The following is a 20,613-nucleotide window of genomic DNA, read 5'->3' on the forward strand; positions in this document are numbered from 1 at the left end:
GTTAGTGGCACTGCGCGGTCGCTCAAAGTCAGTAGGTTCGGTTCAAAATGGCGCTATGTTTACCTGTCCTTAGGCATAGGACCCGAACGCTTTTTCTAGTTTAACCGCCTCATTTGTCATTATAATATCCAGGATTTATCCCCATGAGGTGAACTGATGCTTTTATTCTTTGGAAATATCGTCTATCGGGACATCTGCGACTTAACTGGTATGCAATAGGTAAATTAGACGTTCACATTCTCCAGCCATAATAATCATTGACCTTAGAAATTAGGCAGTAACTCTTTATTAGTCCTAAAAAAACATATAGGTTAAATACTTTAAAGTTATCCTTTTCGGCCTTGATGTTAAAAACGAACTAAGGGGATATAAACACTATGAATAAAGTTAACTATACCCATAGTTGCAACACCCCAACCCCTTCTCCATTAGAGTATTATGCGGTCGGAACCCCCAATTCATTTCATTTGTGTCCCCAACGTGTAACTAACTACCATTCTGCGGGGCTGATAGGATAAATTGCGGCTGCTGACGGGATGCAAGCCGAGGCGATGGAGCCCTCGCTGCGGGAGGGCATCGAGGCGCTGGCGGTTGGCGACAAGACCGCAGGAGAGAAGGAGGAGAAAAGCGGGGACCTTGGTATTAATGACGTCAAGATGGTAGAAGCAACTGTTGAAGAAACCACTTCACCGGATGAGAAGACAAATAATGGTGCGTTTGGTCGTTAGATAAACGATCACTTTTATCCGTTGTAGTGATGTTTCTGTGATGCACTTTTTTTTCTCCATCGGGTGTAACCACAGAGTGTATCAAATAGGGTGCAATTACTATGACTATTTGGCGGACGCCCAGGTTGCTTTTTTTAATCCAAAGATATTTACAGTGAATACAGACCCATGCCATTAAAGGAGCAGTTAGGGGCTCGGGCATCATGTCCAGGGTACATCGACTGTGAGTCGAACACCTTACGAACCGCAAGCTATCCTCCTGCCTAAACTTGACCACAGGTCAAGTTTTCCTGTGCTTACTTTTAAAAATAAAGCCCCTCTGTGACCCTAACCTAATATGTCGACCAAAAGTCTATGTGTTAAGATAATACTTAATTGGTCCGTGACAGGGCTTTTGCACATCTCTTTTAGGCTGAGCTGTTGTTCCAACGTGTGCTTGTTGGTGTTGTTCCAGGAGGGGAGGAGGGCGGAGGAGAGGGGCAGGAGTCCCAGCGAGGAGACTCCCTCCTGGGGTCGGATGGAGGCGAGAAGACTGGGGAGGTGGAGGATGAGGAGGAGGAGGAGGAAGAAGAGTGGGAGGTCCCGTACAGTGACGAGGAGTTGGAGCAGCCCCGCACGTGGATGCCCCCGCCTGCCGAGATCAAGCGTCTGTACGAGATCCTGGCGAAGGGGGAGGCACTGGAGCTGAGCTTCGAGCCCCTCCCTCGCCGGCCCCCCACGCCGGAGCGCACCCCCTCTCCCGAGAGAGATGACGATGAGGACGACGACGTCAACGAGAGCGAGCGGGCTGGCGGAGAGAGCAAGTGAGTGATAACCCTAACAGACAGGAGATCAGGGCGCTCGTTCTGCTGCTTGTCGACGGGTTCTAACCATTACCCTTCTCCCGCCAGGGTTGTGTCTCCGACTGAGTTTGACTTTGACGAGGAGAAGACGCAAGCCACTCCGAAAAGCTCCTTCATCAACCGACGCAGAACGCCAGGTAACCTGCTAACTTAACCGTCTCGAACCTGGCCATATCCAACCTAAACATAAACAACTCCATCCTTATGCACGAACATAAACTTCTCTACCTTAACTGAACCTAACCATCTCGAACATAATAAACATAACCATCACGAACCTTGTACTTTAAGTTAACAAACTCGTAACATAATACTAACCCTACTGTCTTTAACCTTAGACTGAATGTTACCTTATACTAAACTTAACCCCCTCCAACCCAACACCTAAAGTGACCCCTCTCGAACAGTATCCTAAACTTAACTGTAACCATCGCCAACTTAACCCCCTGTAACCTAACACCTAAAGTGACCCCTCTCTAACTCTATCCTAAACTTAACTGTAACCATTGCTAACTTAACCCCCTGTAACCTAACACCTAAAGTGACCCCTCTCCATCCTCTGACCCTGGGTCTGTTTTCCCCCAGGCTCCTCAGCCCGCTCTTCTGTGAAGCGTGAGGCGCGTCTGGACAAGGTTCTGTCCGACATGAAGCGCCACCGGCGAATGGAGGAGCAGATCCTGCGGACGGGGCGGGACCTGTTTAAGAGTGACAAGCGTGTCGAGGAGCCGCTGTCCCCCAACAGTCAGAAGGAGCGGGAGAAGGAGCGGGAGAGAGACAGCAACCCAGACACCATCTTCTCTCCTAGGCAAAGGAGATATTGAGAGACACCATCGCACCCAGAGGACCTCTTTCTTTGAAACTTGAATTTTATATCCGTCTTGGACTTTTGTATGTTTTTTAAGCATGTTTTGTAATAACAGTAATAAACCCTTTATTCAATGTAAATGCTGGTTGGATGCCTTTCACTATAAATTAGATTAACTTTTCTCCTGCAGAATGTGGCCTGGCTGGGTTAGATGCTGCAAGTGCCTTTTGTTTCTCTAAAAATATATAATAACTAACATACTTAATAACCTTCAACCAAAATCAATAAAACCACTTCCTGCCATTTACAGACCCTGGGTCACCAACAAGTTACGGTTGTAGTAACTTGGTGACCCAGGGTGCTCAGCACCCTCTAGTGGTTAAACGTATGTATTGCATATTTTACTGGGTGTAATCAGGCAAGTGTTTCAGGATGCTAGTTCTGGTCGTTATTCCTTATTGCTGTATAGTTACGATACAAACACTTAACATACACGGCTGAACATCATCATATAAGTCACCATTTTCAGAGCCAACATTTTTGTAAAACTAAACTAAAGAGCCAATGGGTGGCAACAACAGATTAACATTCTATTGACAGAATCAGGTTCTTCTGGGCGTAGAATAATGTTCCATTGATAGTCATGTTCTACTGGCAGAATAATGTTCCATTGGCAGTAGAATGATGTTATATTGACAGAATAGCTTTCTAGTGACAGTATAATGTTCTATTGGCACTGGAATAATGACTATTGACAGAACACGCTTTAAACACTAGAATAAGGCTGAATAAGTAGAGCAGTCTGGGGACATTGGAATATATTTTAGTTAAGAGTTTGAGTAACAAGAAACGCCTGAGGTGAGGCTCAGAAGCATAGAGAATAACAGGGATGCATAAATATGCATTCAAAACCACAAATGAACCAAATAAATAAACAATAAATAAATAATTACAAATAAATAACAAGCTTTGTGGAATATACAGTACATCAGTTGAAATACTTTAGCATTGGCAACAAGCAGTACTCTATGACACCTTGGGGAGGGGAGGGTGGGGCTGGGGTCAGGGGGCCATGGGTCCTCCCTCCCCCAGCTTGTAGGCTCTAGTTTGGGGTCTCTAGTTTGATGGCGAGGCCCCAGACTCCATGGGAAATCGCTTGTGAATCTGGGTTGATCAACACTTGACTCAAACAGATTCACGTCTGGAACAAGTCAAACAACCTTGAATATTGGATGAAGGACACATTTCATACATTAGAGGGGGGGGGGGGGGGGGGGGGGGGGGGGGGGGGGAATTGAAAAGAAAAAAAAATCTTAAAAAGGATCGGCACAGAAAAATCATGTGGCTTTAAAAGCATTTCCCAGTTGAAGGTAAGTAAAGGCTGCCAGTAAAAAGCATTGGGTTGGTTTCCCTTCAGACGGCGACGGCGACTGGATTCCCTTCCTCCAAGACGTCCCAGGACCACGGACCCTTAACCTAGCCCACGCCCGGGAGCTTGGACCCTAAACTCCCCGTGTCCAGACACTGTCAGCGCGTGGAGCCCGAGTCCAGGTAATCCGAGTTGACTGAATATCTGTTGCTACTTCTTCAGATCATCCGTTGTTACGGAACAGACAATCTGACGCAACTGTAGATAATCTGACACAACCGCAGATAATCTGACGTAACGAGGACAGACAATCTGACGTTAACTATAGCAGATGATCTGACGTCATGATGGATCATTGGACACGATTACGGATAATCCGACGCAATTTCAGACAAACTGTTTGAAGAGATAATCTGACGTCACGTCAACAGAAGACCATTTCAAAGTGACATTGCTACCTATCATCACTTCTGTATGGGTTGAGAACACAAAAACACTTCATGAGCCACGTACGCGACACTGTTAAATGGAATAAGGTAATAATATCTACACTGTAGTGAAGGCTGCCTTACTGGGAGGAAAGTGTGTGTGTGTGTGTGTGTGTGTGAGGAGAACTCTGCACCCGGCTCCTCGGTTTACAGCTCAACCATTTGGACCTGGAACCCATCCCATGCCTCACGTCCATGTATGGCACGACTACGCTAGCTTCTCTCCCCATGTGTATACAGGCTCAATAGATATACGACATGCCCCACAAAAGGCTGACTAAACCACGGACCCATCACAGGGGCAATATTTGGTATGTAAAATATGTGAATCTCTTTCAATGACCCGATAAGACATTCACCCCAACCCATTAACTGGGCACTACTTTTTCTCAGTGGAAGCTTTCCACTACCATCTAAATGAGTGGTTAGGCATTGTAAGTTCCGACAGGTTAGGCCTTTGCGCTGGAAGTTGCAACTTAAACTGTCCGGTGGAAGCAAATGGTGTCATAACTGGCATGCTTCAGATACTTAAGTTCTATTTTTCGGTCACAGGTGGTAACTAACCTTGCAAACAAAGGAACTAACGACGGCAAAGCACACGAGGCATCGGATGGGAGACCTCAGCTGTAGTTTGAAACTAAGGTCAGAGTTCTCCTTTAATACTACTAATAAAATGAATGATAACTCATCACGAACATGTAGAACTGAGGAAACATATTAGAACACAACGTGAACGGGAACACTGAAGGAGAGTAGTAGACCAGCTAGCTCCGCAAAGCTAGCTGCGTCACGCTAGGAGCGCTAGGCTGCATCCCTCTCGTCTAGGGCGGGAAGGGCTGAACAAGGGGCCCAGGGACGATCGGGGGGGGTAAGGCAGCAGCCCAGTCTGTCGGCAGGGTGGGGGGGTACTTGGTGCCACTGGCTACATGGTGGGTACACGGAGGTAACACTTACAAGTCAAAATACTGCTTAGCCGACGGGTGGGTCGTTTCTGGGACTTACTAAGCTGAATGAGGCCTTATCTACAGCATATGTACTAACATACAATATAATACATTCCTAGTTCCTGCTCTGCCCGGCAACCGACAGAGCAGGATACAGTTAGCTCCGAGGGATAGCGTCGCTGTACCCCAAGGCTAACTCCAGCTAGCTCTGGGGTACGGGGACGCTGTCCCGGCAGGATAAAAACTAGAGCGCTCTGAGAGATAGCACTGCTATATCACCAGGCTAACTCCAGTTAGCTCAGGGAGACAGGGATGCTATGCCGCCAGGCTAGCCCTAGTGAGCTCAGAGAGACAGGGATGCTATACCACCGGTCTAACTGTCTTGTTAATCAGTGTCTGGGTCCAGGTGGTCGGGGGCCACCAGATGTTTCAGCCCCTGCCCCTGCTCCCTCCCCCCCCATCTCCCCTCTCCATAGTCGCCCTCCCTCAGTGGGCGCTGGACTCCGGCTCCGCGGGGCGCACGCTGTACCCGTTGGCGGGGCACGGGGACGGGGCGGGCGGCCGGCGGGAGGAGCGAGTGAAGAGGCGGAAGGCCCCCCGGCAGATGAGGCTGAACCAGTAGAGCTGAGGCGCCATGAGCAGGGCGGCGCCTAGGTTACACTGCCAGGACACCCGCAGCGGGACCAGGTGGAAGGGGATGGAGGCGTACCTGGAGAGAGAGACACACACACACACACACACACACACACACACACACACACACACACACACACACACACACACACACACACACACACACACACACACACACACACACACACACACACACACACACACACACACACACACACGCGGTTAGCTCAGAGTCGCGGCTAACACCCTATAGCGGCTAGCTGGTACATGCTATTATGCTAGCTGGTTCGCGCCAACATGATAGGACAGCGACGGAATGGAACAAATAGATGAAATGGAGAGACAGACATACGGACACAGAGGCCGACAGCCAAAGAGAAAGACAACCAGGGAGACGGAGACAAAACAGAGGCAAGGAGAGACAGACAAAGCCGGACACAGGGGGACAGACAGACATACAGACCATAGACAGATGGAGACATACAGAGAGAGGGAGCGAGACACACAGAACATAAACAGGAGACCGACAGACAGACGGAGAAAGAGGGAGAGAGAGAGAGAGAGAGAGAGAGGGAACAAACGAGACCTGCAGAACATAGACAAAAGGGAGACAGACAGACAGAGAGGGAGAGCGAGACATACCTGCCATAGGCGTAGTAGATATATGGGAAGAGAAGCACTCGAAAGACGAAAAAAGTGACCAGCATTAGAGCCCCATTCACTTTGTGCAGCAGAGTGTGTTGCTGTTTGTACTGAGAGAGAAACAGAGAGGGAGAGACAGCCAGCAGGCGGGTCGGTCAAGCTGAAGAGGTAAATCACAGTTTTCGGAGAAGCACCCTGTGTGTGAGAGTAAGAGTAAGAGCCACCGTGAAGTATGAAGGCATAGGTTGAACATATTTTCATAGAAAAAAAAAAAAAAAAAAAAACACACACACACACCAAAATATACACCAGATATACACCGTTTATAAAGTAAGGTTCTGCAACACGTTTTGTTTTGCTGGGGTCCCTAAAGAGGGGAGGTTGATATTAGGCGTCTTGGTGGTCTTTAGTAAGGGGAAGAGTTAGTGAAAACTGGGCAGACATAGCAGAAAGAGCACATATATAAGCCAGCCTCAAAGTGTTATCAACCCGAGCTACCGGGGAATGGGGGAGGGGGTGGCGGCCGGCTGGTGTTAGGGCCGGCTGCTTTAAAGGGGAGGGTCATATCAGCTGTTTAATCCAGCCTTACCATGGAAGCTATATTCAGAGGGCAACAGCTGTTACAGCTTCGTGTGTGTGTGTGTGTGTGTGTGTGTGTGTGTGTGTGTGTGTGTGTGTGTGTGTGTGTGTGTGTGTGTGTCAAACAGACAGGCCCACCGTCACCTAGCTACTTCAGCGCTGTAGACACACACATAAAAACCAACACATGGTGTTGGTCACGTGGTGAAGAGAGAGAGCTGAGGAATGAGCCTCCGAAGACTCGTGAGTCATCGGAAACTACAACAAGGTACATGCTTGGAATTGTGTCAAGTAGATTTAGACAGCTAAAGTCTTGGCCAGGGGAGCTGTTGAGTCTGTGGAGGGAGAGAGGAGAGGGACAGAGAGATGGAGACAGAGGAACAGAGAAAAGGAAAGACAGAGGAACAGAGAGAGAGACAGACTGAAGGAGATAACGTTTACCTGGATAAGGATCTTCCCCAGACAGACGGAGGGCGTGCTGAGCTCAGCCATAAACATCACGCCCTGGAAGTAATCTCCCTTGCCGCGCCGCAAGAACTACAGACAAAAATCACACGCACAACAAACGAGTGATGAGTCTGTCAGGACCTTAGACCACCACAATTGTACACAATAACCCAGAATTTCACAATATGCTTATGAATTAAAAATACTATTAATAAGTCAGACGGTAATAACATTCATATAGTAGACAGCAGTGCAACTCATTTAAAAAAAGGCACATCTTCTCTTAGATGTGCCTAATTAAGTCTTAATGAAATATATCTAAAGACATTAAAGAGAGGAGCCAACCCTTACTTTAGGGAATATAAATATAACCTTCATTAATATGAAGTCATGGTCAGAATTAAAAGTATTTCCATTTACAGCATCTAAGGCACAATTTTCTTCTAAGAGACAAAAAGCGCTGGTTACCACGGAGACAGGGAAGCAGACAGTGACCATGACGACGTGATGCAGGACCATGAGGAACTCCCGGCGGAGGTAGCTGAGGAGTGCAGAGCCCACGTGTTTGGGCGCGGCCGCCGCCTCCTCGTGACCCTTCACCCTCAGCTTGTACCAGTAGCACATGAACATGGCGTAGATGTCGTACACAAAGTAGGGCACGGCGAACAGGATGTAGCTGCAGGTCAACCAGTGCCTGAAGACAAAGGACGGACTCAGTTAGGAGAGTACAAGCCCTCCACACCTCGACCTGCCTACGAAGGCTCCCAGGGGTCGATCACCCCAGGTCAAAAGGTCACTAGGTGCAGCTCCTAACACAACGTCTGTACGAGCCTGGGGCGGCATAGGTATCAGCGGTGTCCTGCCGCTCTTTGATGGGCCAGGTTGATAGCGAACACTGGCTGCCCCGTGGCTGGGCTGGTGGGGGGGCAGGATCAGATCACCACAGGTCCTCCTCCAACATGCTGCTCTGTGTGCTTTGGCACAACTCTTATTTTGTGAACTGTGGAATGACTGCAGGATATGTTCCCAGTCAGAGCCGTGTCTTTTTACTCTAGAAACCTTTATACCCGTTAGAAACAAGCCCTCATGAGACCGGCCTACCACTACGAAACAGTGATTCCTTTTTGCATTTCCATTGGCCCATCTTACTCTGCACGATGCCTGTGAGTTCCCGGCCTTACCCGTCCTCGATGATGTCGTCGCAGGAGGAAGCGATGATGTATCCGGCGGAGGAGGCCATGAGGGCCTGCACAGAGGACACCAGCCTGAGGGGAACAGAACAGGTCATCCCTCCGGTCCCACACCAGGGCTGGGTCCCAACACTTTGATTTGAGGCACTTCACACGAGCACCAGCAAATGACAGATTGTTGATGAGGATCCAACCAGTTACAAACTTCAGACCTCTTAGCCAAATTACATCTGTGATACCTAGCCATGTGGTGGAGTGATATTCCAATTTCTAATGACGTAGCTGCAGTCACACAGAGTCGCAAAGGATAAACCGATGCATCCTCGGCCCAAAGACGATTCACAACCGGCTAAGCTTCTTGCTGAGCAGCTTCAGCAAATCGGCAATGAGGATAACATCTGGAGGTTTAGCAGGAAGCGAGCTAAATCCCCCTATAGGGGCGGCCTTTTTGAATGCAGCCAGTGTTCACCCACCTGGCAGAGATGATCACGGCGTCCCCTTCGCTCCAGCGAAGGCCAGGGATGTATTTGAGGCATTGTTTAGACAGCAGGAAGAGACCGGGGAAGAATACTGAGCCAGCGGCCAAGATGCTCAACATGTTGCCCCAAGGTCCCTCACAGCGGCGTATCTTCGGCAGGCGATCTGTGGCGCTTTCCCTCTGAGAGCAGATATTATCATCGATTAAACACACTGTATAGCTGAACACTTCAACAGGCCCCTCCGGCCAGAATTATCACCAGAGAGCACTTGCTGATTGTCCGCCGATAAAGAGTCAACAAGACTTTTTTATTATGAAGCTAGTAGCAACAATATAAGTCTTGATGGGGAAATACTTTTTCCCCCATTGTAATTTGGTAGGGATCTATCAAATTTAATTCTAGAGTAGGATTTCCTTGCTTCACTATTATACATTTTGTAACCTTTAACATTTGAACAAAAGTAAAAACGTGCAGTGAAAGTTAAATAGTGGAGCATTAACCACTACAATATCACTATGATTAACGACTACATTATAACTACAATTAAACACTACCTTTAACCTCCACATTATCACTAATACGACTACATTAGAACTACGATTCAGCACTACATTATCAACACGAGAAACCGTCACATTCTCACAATGATTAACCACTACCGAATAACCGTTACATTATTACTGCGATAAACCACTACATTACGTATATGTGTCATGTCGTTCGAGTGGCTGTACTCTCCATCCGTATTGTCAGACTTTTGAGGCCACACATGTGGATATTCCACAAAGTTACGCGGCCCATTTAACTTCACATTAGTACAAGCTGCCTGATTAGGAAGAATTCAAAAGAAAATACGCACTGCGCTTTCAAATAAGAGACAGACCAGGACTAAACACTACAACCTTAGAAGGACCTCTTGTAGGTTAACCGGGCACGCTGGGTTGATCTCTTCACTATGCTGGCTAGGGCGCAGGGGGGACATCGCGGATGTAAACCAAGCTGGGTGTATTCATGGAGGGACACAAAGAGCCGCTACTGACTGATAGCGTTCTGCCATCCCGGGGACTAACGGTCTGAGAGATAAGACACCCAACACGTAAACATCGGCGGTCGTTACTGCCACGTTGCTTCTAGCAAGGCTCTGGTTGTTTGGGGCATACGGTGCACAATTGAAAAAAAACTATAAAACTGTGTGAAATGTCAGCACCTTGGAGAGTGGAAAACGGGAGAGACAACTGTGTGACTGAATCGTAAAGATATGCGGTCTGGGTCTACACCTGTTAACAATAACGACCTAAGTGAACACACCCATTATTTCTTTAAAAGGGAAAGTCCCCAGTAGCATATAAACCCGATAAAGCCTCAGGTCAAGGGGTTTTCTTTGAAGGACAATCGGTACCCGGTACATGCGGGTCCGTCCGCGACAGTTAAGAACGATAGCAGCTAGGCTAACAACCCGGTAAGAAATCAGCACACTGGCTAGCAGCAGACTGGCCAACATCAGAGTATACACTAATCACACAAAAGTTGATGTTATTAAAACAAATGATCAACAATTACATGGAAACTATGCAGAGTCCAGCCAACGTCCGGTCCAAACGTGTGTCCTGCAGGTGGCGGTTGAAGGTAAAGATGTGCCGGGGCTCAGCGCCTCGATGATCCGCATGTTTATGAGGCCAACACGGTCGGAAAAAGCGGCTGCTAACGGGCTAACGCTAGCCTGATATAACTGCTAACATTGAAGCTACTAGCTACCAACTAGCCTCCCGATGCGCTAGCTAGCAATAACGCTGTCTCCAGACAACGACTACCGAGAGTGACAAGGATCAGATCCCGACTGGCAATTGAAGAAACGACGGAAATGTGCATCCATCCAGATGTCGACGTGGTAGCTAGCAGTGGTTCGATAGGAGGTCACCGGGCTCATGGGTCCTCACGTCTGCCTTTCCCTGCGGCGTCTAGCGGCAGGACGCGGTACGATACGCGTTACCACGCGTGAATGGATCGCATTGATTGGTTCGTTGAACAACGCGGCGCCGTTGCGAACGAATGCGATTTGCGAAGCGACGCGCAGGAGGCCGCGTCGCGCTGCGTCTGGTCTAAAGTGCCGCTGGGACATGTGCGGCGGCACCCACCAGACGTCTTTGTATGTTAAACACATTCAGCAAACCACCCTTTGGGTAGATTATTGTGCATTTTGCCTCCACTCTCCGGCCAGAAACGTGTGTTTAATCATTGATCTTATTGCTCAAACGTCTATAGTCCTACTTGTGCATTTTGGGATATTTTAACGTGTAGGCCTACTTGGTACTTTATTTCCATTGTTTATTTATTTGATCATGACATGGTTTCATAATTGATGCCATTCTAGTTTTTAAATGTTCTGGGAAGACCTAGCGTTATATATTCTAGTCAATCAAACAAAAATAGATAAGTTAGGCCTACATAGTAGGCCTAATGTAATATTTATATAAATAAATAAATACATTATTCAACTAGACATGTGCATTTTCTGAAGAAAATGCGTGTTGTTGAATCAGCAAACCCTTCGTATGTGCAGTTTCCGAGAGCAAACCAACAGGTTAGTATGAGGAATGGATCCCTAATGAGCAAGCACGGTAAATTTCAAGTCCTTGGACCGCTTTGAAGCGGACTTGTGATTGATTGAAATATGGGGCTGATCGTTTAACTCTGATTGGGTTTTATAGCGCCCCCTGTTGTCGAATTGGTACTTTACTTTTTGTTGTTTTTTACCATTGACTTTATTTATTAAAACATAGCTCGGTGAACACATGCAAATTGGTCATTTCAAATTGACACGGTGACATCATTGTTCAAGCTTTCTAGAATCTACACAAAACTTCCCACATTACCTGACGGGGTAGTCCTTGATGGGCAAACCAATTTTGAGAACTCTTGGTCTTGTGATTTGTTGAATAATGGAGTGATGAAAAACTATTTTGATCCTTTGTGGTATGGTCGTCTCGGGATAGGTATGACTCGGGAGAGTGGTAAATGCTCAACACGTGGTTTATTACAACAGAGACACAAGGTAAACCAGCTTGCGTTCCGGAGGTGGTTCATGAATCATCTCTCGAACACAGGTAAACTGTTTATATTGGAAGTGGGCGGAATGGTAAATAAACCACGCCTACATGTTCAATTTACCCAGGTGGACCTTTGGTTTGTCTTGGTTTGGGCCTGGACGTTTGGGTTTGACCTTGAGTTATAGTGCCCCCTGTGGTCTAAGCGGTACTAAACTTTTTGGAGACCTTACTTCCGTTTTACATAACGTGTATTTAATTTGAACTCCCACGTTTTCACGTTTAGAATGTTTAAGCGTTTTTCCTCAAATCAAAATGTTTGGTCTTTAAAAGGTAGATGCGGTAGTGGTTTGGTGTTGATCCCCCCAAAACTGAAGGAGAAAACCCCAAATTAGGCATATTAATAAAAGAAGAAGACAACAATATCGTGGCATGGGCTGCAACCGCAGTAATTATTAAAGGCAGTGAAAGGTGCAATAAACTACAGTCCCATTGGACAGGACTGTTGATTAACTGTTCAGGGCTAAATCTGGAAACACTTTCCACTGTGTACATCAGGGGTGGAAAATATAACACGCAACTGAAAGTAAATGAGACCTACAATTCTGATGTTGAGACTTTAAACCCTTAATCCACTCTAATATTAAGTTCGCTATTATATACAATATATAGGCCTGCATTCCAGGAGGACATCAACTTGAGCACATTTTTCTTATTTAGCTGTATCAAATACACTCAACTTGCACTTCACAATGGAAAAGCCGGGAGGCATTAGTACGACCTTCTAGTCTTCATGTACGATGCAACTGCACTGAAGGGTGTATTTGAGGCCTTCAGGAGATATTGTCGAGCCTAGATCTCCACTCCTCCACGTTCTTATCACCAAACACAAGCAGATCACACACTCACAAAAGACTCAATTTTTAACCGTTTTAATTTTAATTGTCAAAATTACAAAATAATATGTTCCCTACGTCATCTACAAATAACATAACATTTATGAGTGGTAAGCATAAGAACTGTTTATAGACATGCATACTGTTGAGAAATATAAAAATATAAATATAAATACACCCCTTTAATATTCTTAATGAATCCATGACTAAGAATTAAAATATTTGAGAATTAAAGAATTAAAAAGCAGTTGAGTACGATAAGGCATTAAGATGTATCGCTAGCTGTACAAGTTCCTAAAAGGTAGAGGTATTAAATTTTAGTAGTGTCATGTAAAAATCCCCCAAAATGAATGTTAAAATTACTACCGTTTTTTCTCAACAGGAATAACATCTCGAGAAATTAAATAACTACTAAATTTAAGATACCATACAGACGTGAAATGATCAAACTCTGTTATGAAACACTTTCTAAGCCCTGTCCCAATAACTGGGACACGGCGACCAAACAACCCAACGCACCCCTGGTGATGGTGAGTATCGGGGGGGGGGGGGGGGAGGAGGAGGGAACGGGGCGTCAGGGGGTGAGGTGCGTTTGAAAGGCTGCGCTGTACATACTGATCCATAATGCAGCCCACCCCACTGGTACACACAAGTTAAAAACAACAATGGCAATGGACAGTTACAATCAAATCAATGGCAATGCAATGGTGAAGTTCAATTGAAACAACAAGACTTCTATAAAATAACTGTTAACAGATTAAGTGATGTGACTGTTTTAGCTTAGCATCCTCGCTGTATGCACAATGACTAGGCTGGATTTCATGCAAAAGGTGGATTCTCAGGCGCAAGTAGTGCTGCCAAGTCACAAGTTTTCATACTGAAAATATTTTTCTGATTTTTTTTCAACATGTTTAGGCCCAAAACTAGGGAGAAATAAAAACGTTTAAACCATTTAATTTGAAAAACAATATTCCATTTTCTGACTGACTACCAATTTAAGGTGCCTCACACTCCTAAAGTAGATTTGACTAACCTTGTGAATACCATCATCAGCAAACATAACATTACATCCCATGGTTTTCCATCTATAAAAACAGACATCTTCAAACTCATCGCTGATTGGCTAAATCCAGAGAAACACCTCCTTGAACGATACTTAAGGTTTCAAACCCCCCTCTGAAAATCTTTCGGACACACAGCGCTCATTAAGCTAACAACTAAGAGGGCCGACACATTTGTAGGCTGATATGCTAGCAGGCTAACATGCTGGATAGGCGGTTAGCCTGCTGGAATATTCAAGACTGGATCAACCGATGCCTAAACCAGCTCCTTTGTTTGTTTTCTAGTATTTTAATGTCCCAACAAATCAGTTAACAGGTTATTTGTGTTTATTTTCCGGTAAGAGACGGTTGAAAGAGAGCAGTGCTTCTCAACCTACGGCCGGGAACCCCAATCTTTTGATCAGAATAAATCTTGCAATGCAGACTTCTTCGATTTATCTGCATCTCCCTCCCAATGCGCCAAGTCAGCACATCGACAGCTGAGCTGCCGGTAATATATTAGTGACTCAGCGGTCATACACCGAAGACACAGAGGAACTAGCTGGGGAGGATCATCTCAGGTTTTCCTAATGGTCTTCATATGCTGCCTCAGCGTTTTTCTTGCGAAAACATTAAAGACGCCTCCCAAAGTACTCCTCGTGAGCGTTTTCCAAGCTTCATTTACTAGCTTCCATCTCTCGGAACAAGGTACATTATCACGCAGCAATCCTTTGAGTTAGACCTAATTGTTTCTGTGATTTCGTGGATCCATATTAACAAACACAGAAACATTTCTAGAGCCGTTCTCGTCTAGATGCTGGCGTCGGAGGTCTATCACAGTTGAAAAGGAAACATTTGGACGGAAAATTGAATAATAAAAAAAGGGAAATCAAACCCTTGATTGACTTTGTTTAGAAAAACAGTGATGTAGTTGGTGACATAGTAATGCTATATGGGTAGATCTTAATCCAATACTGCATTGTAGGATTCAATGTTAATATGACTCTTATGGCCAACTAAGGGTTTTGAGTGACCAAGTAATAAATACAACTTTCTGGCTTCACCAGCCCAAATCTGATTGTGGCAGATGGGATTGGCTTGTGCCAGGCAAAAGCCTCAGCACGCCTTAATGAAATTAAAAGAGTCTACTATAAGTCAGCAAGAAGGCTTTTATTTTATGTGAGACTACCTCAAACAGGGGGGGGGGCTGGGTTTCCTTTAAGCCAACGATCTCCTGGAGCAAGAAGCAGCATGAAATAATGGCCAAAGTCTGTGCAGCGTATCCAGAGACGTTTAGTACTGAGCCTTTCCTGGCTATCATTCATCAGGCAGCCGCTACTTCATCTACTTTGTTTCTTTTTTTTAATGAAATACTTCTATCTATCATTGATATTCACAATGTCATTATAAATCTCACGTCCCAGAAGGTCTGAGTTGAACCGAGCGGCCGGCCTGGGGTTCCGGACCCTAGGTTGAGAAACACTGCATGAGAGGAAGAGGAAGAGCTGGTACGAAATAAGATCTCCCTAGTGGAGCAGATTCCAGCAATACAGTAGATGCTCGCAGTACAGTTCCATTAAAGTCTATTTAAGGATTGAAAGCATTCAGAAATATTTTGCGGACATTTTCCTGGTTGTTTTTTTTGTGTGAAGGAACCTCCACTAGGATTCTATCTCCTGACTTCAGAGTCGCACAGTGGAACCCCTGACACACACACACACACACACACACACACACACCCCCTGAGACGCACACACACTCCGACACTAACACACACACACACCTCTGCAGCAGGGATGGGTTCCTGCCCCAGGACCCCCGGTACACTAACACACCGTCTTACCATCGATAACCCCCAAGGGTCAGCTCAGAGGTCAGGGGTCGTCCACGGCGGGGGGGGGGGGTCAGGGTTCTCCAGGGTTAGTTTGGGCGGGTTCAGGGGTCGCGGTGCTCCAGTGGTCAGGGGTCCCGGCGCGGGGGGGCGGGGGGCAGGGGGTGGGGGGGGGTCATTGCCGGAGCTGGGTCGTTAGCTGTGTGCCTGCGGGGCGGCGATGCTAGAGCAGTCCGTGACCAGCAGGTCCGCCCCCCCGCCGCTCACGTACACGGGCGCCGACACCATGTTGCCGAGGGAGACGGAGCCGCTGGCCGCCGTGCCGGAGGGGTCCGGGCTGGGGGCCCCCTGCGAGGCGCTGTGGGTGCCCATGTGCCCCTGCAGCTGGGTGGGGGTCTTGCACTGGATGCCGCACAGCTGGCAGACCAGCACGCCGCCGGCGGCGGGGGAGCCCAGCGCCCCCCCGCTCTCCTTCCACTCCTGGCCGTGGTGCTTCTGGGCGTGGACCCGCAGGTAGGTCAGCGTGGTGAAGCCTGGGGGGGGGGGGGGGGGGGGGAGGAGGCGGGGGTGAGGAACACACAGAGCCCAGGACCTGCCCCCACCCGGGGCCGGCGCCCGGACTCTGTGTGGGCGTCCAGAGACAGGTCTACCTGCCCCTACGCGTGCTCCGCTTCACAAGACGTTTCGTTGTACATTGATCGTTTTTTAATGTACAAATAATTATGTCATCATTTTAGAGGGGGCTGGGTTGATGCCATGATCGGTTTGGACGGAGCACTCTCCATTGATTTTTATGCCAGCGTTTACTTGCTGAATATAAGAGCGTTCAGATGCGAGATGGCTCCGGTGGAGCTGAGCAGTGGAGGTCATATTCTTAATTTAGTTTCCTTGTCAGATAAGATCTGTTATAAATCGATTTAACACGGTTAGTACTCTGTCTGGGCTGAGCTACTTACTGCGGTTGCAAAGGTGGCAGGCGTGGTGCTGTGATTGGTTGTGCACCCGCATGTGATCGGTGATGTAAGCGGCCGACAGCAGCTTGCCGCAGATGTGGCACGGCACCTTCTCCTCATGACGGATCATGTGAGCTCGCAAACGGTCCTTGGTGGCGAAACTCGACTCGCACGTCTGTTAGAGACAAGAGAGAGAGTCGAGACACCCCCACAAGTCTGATGGACCAAGATCTAGACTCGCACATCTGAGGATACAGCCAAGTAGCTTGGGTTGGACTGGGGTTGGACAGCATCATGAGATGGAGAGTGAGGTAGTTACCGTGCATTTGAAGGGCCTTTCAGACGAGTGGACCTGTCTGACGTGGCTGTTCAGATGATCGGGTCTAAAGGTTGAAGGTCAGAGAACACAACAGTCACAAACAGCACAGCGACACACAGGCCAATCTATTCAGGTCAAATGTTAACCTTTAAACACAGCCGCCTTGATTTAATTGGTCATGCAAGAAGGACTTCTAAACTCTATAGGGCCCCAAGGGCTTCTACAGTCAGGGGACTAGAACCGACGATCGGAAGTGAATCGGTCAACATTCAGATCAGATTTGACTGGCTTCATTCAGCATACCTCCCCACGCTGTACACAGTGAGCCGCTCACAAGAGATCTCCATTCACAAAGTACAGAGCTTCTAATCATCCCCCATCTAACAGCCTTCCATTCTTCTGCAACCATAAGATTTATTTTTACATTTGACCTGGTAAACCATTACTCAAAAGACAATATAATGCACTATAAAAGGTTTATTATCATTGTATAATACCGTACTTTATTTTTAATTTTTAATGCGACTAAGTGAATTCAGGCAGCAGTCTGGCATCTCTCTGTGCGCTACCTGGAAATAGAGTGTTGACCTCGGGATCGACCCAGAGTCTTTCGGCTGGGACATAAAATTGCTTACCAGCAGACCTCTGGAGACTATCCTGCCACCAGTACTACACTAATACTACCCAGACAGTGTAAAACCCGTCTGCTACCGTCAGTATGAACCTGTATACTACTCTCCTACTACGAGACACTTTAAACCTGTTTACCACACTAATACTAAGGCTCATATACACTAGACTACAGGGCTTTGACTTTTGCCCAAAAATCATATTCGAAGTTCGTTTGTTTATTAATATTATAATATATTCGAATATTTATTAATAATATTTTGCCCATTAAATGCCTTCAGTAAGACCTGGATTGGGCTTCGCGAGGTTTGTTTACCGGCGTTGCTATGGTTACCGGTCTTGCGTGTTCCAACGGTTTATTAGGTTTCTCATAAATCGCTGTCTAATCAATACTTCATTCACTGCCTCTTCCGTGGTCATTACAATATTATGAATAGACTGCGTCGGGTTCTCTGACGTCCCTCCCTCCTGGCCTGCCCATAACAGGTTCCAATATTAATGGCTGCCTAATATTCGTTTGAATTTTGATTGATTTTTGATATTCGAATTATATTCGAATAACGAAGTTCAGAGTCATTCCCTACTAGACTATCATCCTGCCCTGGTCTGGCACTACTGGGCTTCAGGTATGCGGGAGGCGATGAGGGATCCTACCGGGAGAAGGCCTTGGCACAGTGGGGGCATATGTAGGGCTTCTCCACCCCCCCCTGGTGGGAACGGACGTGGTGGGACATGCGGTCCTTCCTCTTGAAGCGCTGCTGGCAGATGGGACAGGAGTACGGCTTCTCGTCCGAGTGGGACAGACGGTGACGGTTCAGGTGGTAGACGTCCCGGAACGCCTTCCCACACGTCTCGCACGCGTGGTTCTTCCTCACCGGGCTGGGGTTGGCAGGACGCTGGGGTGGACGGACAGACGGACAGACGAGGAGGGAGGGAGGCGGACGGACAGGCAGAGACCCACAGGGGAAGACATAACAAAATACTTTAACCAGTTAAATCTGTACAATTCATAACAACGTTATTTCGCAAATAATCATGCAAAACCACACAGACACCGTTTAGGGTTTGAATAGGATTGAACTAAACATGATTAACAATATTCAAAACCAAGATTGAAATCAAACACATCATTGAAGTTAGTCATTTTGTGCAGCATGGACTAACAACAGATCTTGTAGGTTATTAGGTTAGAGTCTGTTAATTATAAACAGACCGGTATCGGTTTGTACAGGGAGTCACTGGATCAGGATATTATCATTGGGTTCATGTACGTTAAGCCTTCCCTGGACCTGGTGCTGGGGGGTCATGCAGGGGTCTCTAGTACACTGTTTCTCAAACGGGCCGGGGGCCAGACACAGGCCGCTGGGGGGCCAGCTGGTTGTCCTCTACCTAGTCACGTCTTTATTCAAATGATTAGCAGTTATTGTGGGCCTTCCTAGCTAGGCTACAGCCCAGCGAGGCTAATGCCCAGCTAGGCTAATGCCCAGCTAGGCTAATGCCCAGCTAGGCTAATGCCCAGCTAGGCTAATGCCCAGCTAGGCTTATGCCAAGCTAGGCTTATGCCAAGCTAGGCTAGCCATCAGTTATGTTAGCAACCAGTTATGCTTTTGCATTGAGAGGCTATGACCCAGCTAGGTTCTGGCATAATACGACTAGCATCCAGCTAGGCTATTACTGAGCTAGCTAGCCTAGCACTGAGCTATTTTGTTGTGTGGCTAGCGAACAGCCTGGCAATTGCTGAGCTAGGCTAGTGGTCAGGCTAAGTAGACTATAGAAGTGACCACAGACCGGTTAGTTTAAGAAACAATGTTCTGGGGGGGGGGGGGGGGGGGGGGGGGAGACGCTCGTGCCGCAACCCTACGCCGGCGCCCTCCACACGGCCCTCACCCACCTGTCCTGTCGCCCCCGTCCCCATGACGACCGCGGCAGCGGCGGGAGCCAGATTGTGGGGGGGGTTAGCGCTAGCCACTACGGCGGTCATGGCCACCCCCCCCTCCCCGTCCAGCCCGGCCAGAGGGGGCTGCTGGGACGCGAGGGGGGGGACCATGGATAGATGGAGGAGGGAGAGCGGGACGGTCTGCCTTTCGGACCTCCCCCCACCCGCGGTCTCCTTGGGCCTGTGGGTCATGCGTACCCCGGTGTGCACCGACTGGTGGCGCCGCAGGTTGTAGTTGTTCTTGAACTGCTTGTTGCAGATGGAGCAGACATGGGACGCCCGGGCTGGCCGCGGGGCCACCTTCACTGCACGCGCACAGAGAGAGAGAGAGAGCGGGGAGAGACAAGAGTTACACCGTTAGTCAGAGACACACAGCCGTAGACATGCACAGCTAGACACGGCTGACTGTACAGTCTATGGTCGATTCACATGACGGGTTACATGCAAAAGGGTTTTGGGCATCGGGGAGCGTTAACCGGGTTGGGTACGCGTGCGGGTGTTCACACTAACCCTAACCCTAACCCTAACCAGGTTATGTTACGTTTATGGTGCAGGTCAACTATTAGGGGACACAGTCAAGGTTTACTGCTAGATGATTGGCTGCGGAGTTAGCTTATTGGCTATGGAGGGGGTTTCGATCAGTCAGTCTGTAGGTCCAAGTCTCACCTGGCGGGGGGTCTTCGTTGAGCGCAGCGGTGTCCACTGTGGAGGGGGGCTGGGTCATGTGCTCCGGAGGTGGGCTCTGGGAGCTTCCGTGCACCGACATCAGCTCTGATTGGAGGCTGCCCTCCACTTGGTTTTGGGTGGGAGTATTCTGC

The 20,613-nt window shown here is 47.8% G+C and overlaps 3 protein-coding genes across 7 annotated transcripts in view; 1 reads left to right on the forward strand and 2 right to left on the reverse strand.

The window, feature by feature from the left end:
• The first annotated feature begins 1 nt into the window (after position 1).
• pagr1 (PAXIP1 associated glutamate-rich protein 1) lies at positions 2-2,515 on the forward strand. 2 transcript variants are annotated; one of them, XM_060037369.1, is made up of 5 exons: positions 2-219; positions 514-711; positions 1,183-1,531; positions 1,619-1,707; positions 2,156-2,515. In XM_060037369.1, exons 2-5 carry the CDS (start codon positions 537-539, stop codon positions 2,389-2,391), a joined length of 849 nt encoding a protein of 282 aa, XP_059893352.1. In that variant the 5' UTR covers positions 2-219; positions 514-536; the 3' UTR covers positions 2,392-2,515. The 2 variants fall into 2 exon arrangements, with proteins under 2 accessions (XP_059893352.1, XP_059893353.1); XM_060037370.1 differs by having other exon boundaries at positions 3-208.
• A 667-nt stretch (positions 2,516-3,182) lies between these two features.
• tlcd3bb (TLC domain containing 3Bb) lies at positions 3,183-12,237 on the reverse strand. Of its 3 annotated transcripts, none has more exons than XM_060037366.1 (7): positions 12,020-12,237; positions 9,141-9,325; positions 8,659-8,742; positions 7,946-8,171; positions 7,472-7,567; positions 6,452-6,561; positions 3,183-5,885 (listed from the first exon to the last, which is right to left on the reverse strand). In XM_060037366.1, exons 2-7 carry the CDS (start codon positions 9,263-9,265, stop codon positions 5,663-5,665), a joined length of 864 nt encoding a protein of 287 aa, XP_059893349.1. In that variant the 5' UTR covers positions 9,266-9,325; positions 12,020-12,237; the 3' UTR covers positions 3,183-5,662. The 3 variants fall into 3 exon arrangements, with proteins under 3 accessions (XP_059893349.1, XP_059893348.1, XP_059893351.1); XM_060037365.1 differs by lacking the exon at positions 12,020-12,237 and adding an exon at positions 10,707-11,156; XM_060037368.1 differs by lacking the exon at positions 12,020-12,237 and adding an exon at positions 10,049-10,621.
• Positions 12,238-15,701: 3,464 nt separating this feature from the next.
• The window catches only part of mazb (MYC-associated zinc finger protein b (purine-binding transcription factor)), a 6,046-nt gene continuing 1,134 nt past the window's right edge, over positions 15,702-20,613 (reverse strand). Inside the window, exons 2-7 of one of the 2 annotated variants that reach the window (XM_060037486.1) lie at positions 20,462-20,609; positions 19,994-20,100; positions 18,514-18,755; positions 17,230-17,293; positions 16,914-17,085; positions 15,702-16,490 (exon numbers count right to left, since the gene is read on the reverse strand). In XM_060037486.1, the coding sequence (XP_059893469.1) occupies positions 16,153-16,490; positions 16,914-17,085; positions 17,230-17,293; positions 18,514-18,755; positions 19,994-20,100; positions 20,462-20,609 (1,071 nt within the window). In that variant the 3' untranslated portion in view covers positions 15,702-16,152. Of the gene's footprint in view, positions 16,491-16,913; positions 17,086-17,229; positions 17,294-18,513; positions 18,756-19,750; positions 20,101-20,461; positions 20,610-20,613 lie in introns of both variants that reach the window. The other variant, XM_060037485.1, reaches the window with a different exon arrangement.

Source organism: Gadus macrocephalus, chromosome 18 (genome assembly GCF_031168955.1).
Source record: "Gadus macrocephalus chromosome 18, ASM3116895v1".
In the NCBI taxonomy this organism is placed as follows: domain Eukaryota; kingdom Metazoa; phylum Chordata; class Actinopteri; order Gadiformes; family Gadidae; genus Gadus; species Gadus macrocephalus.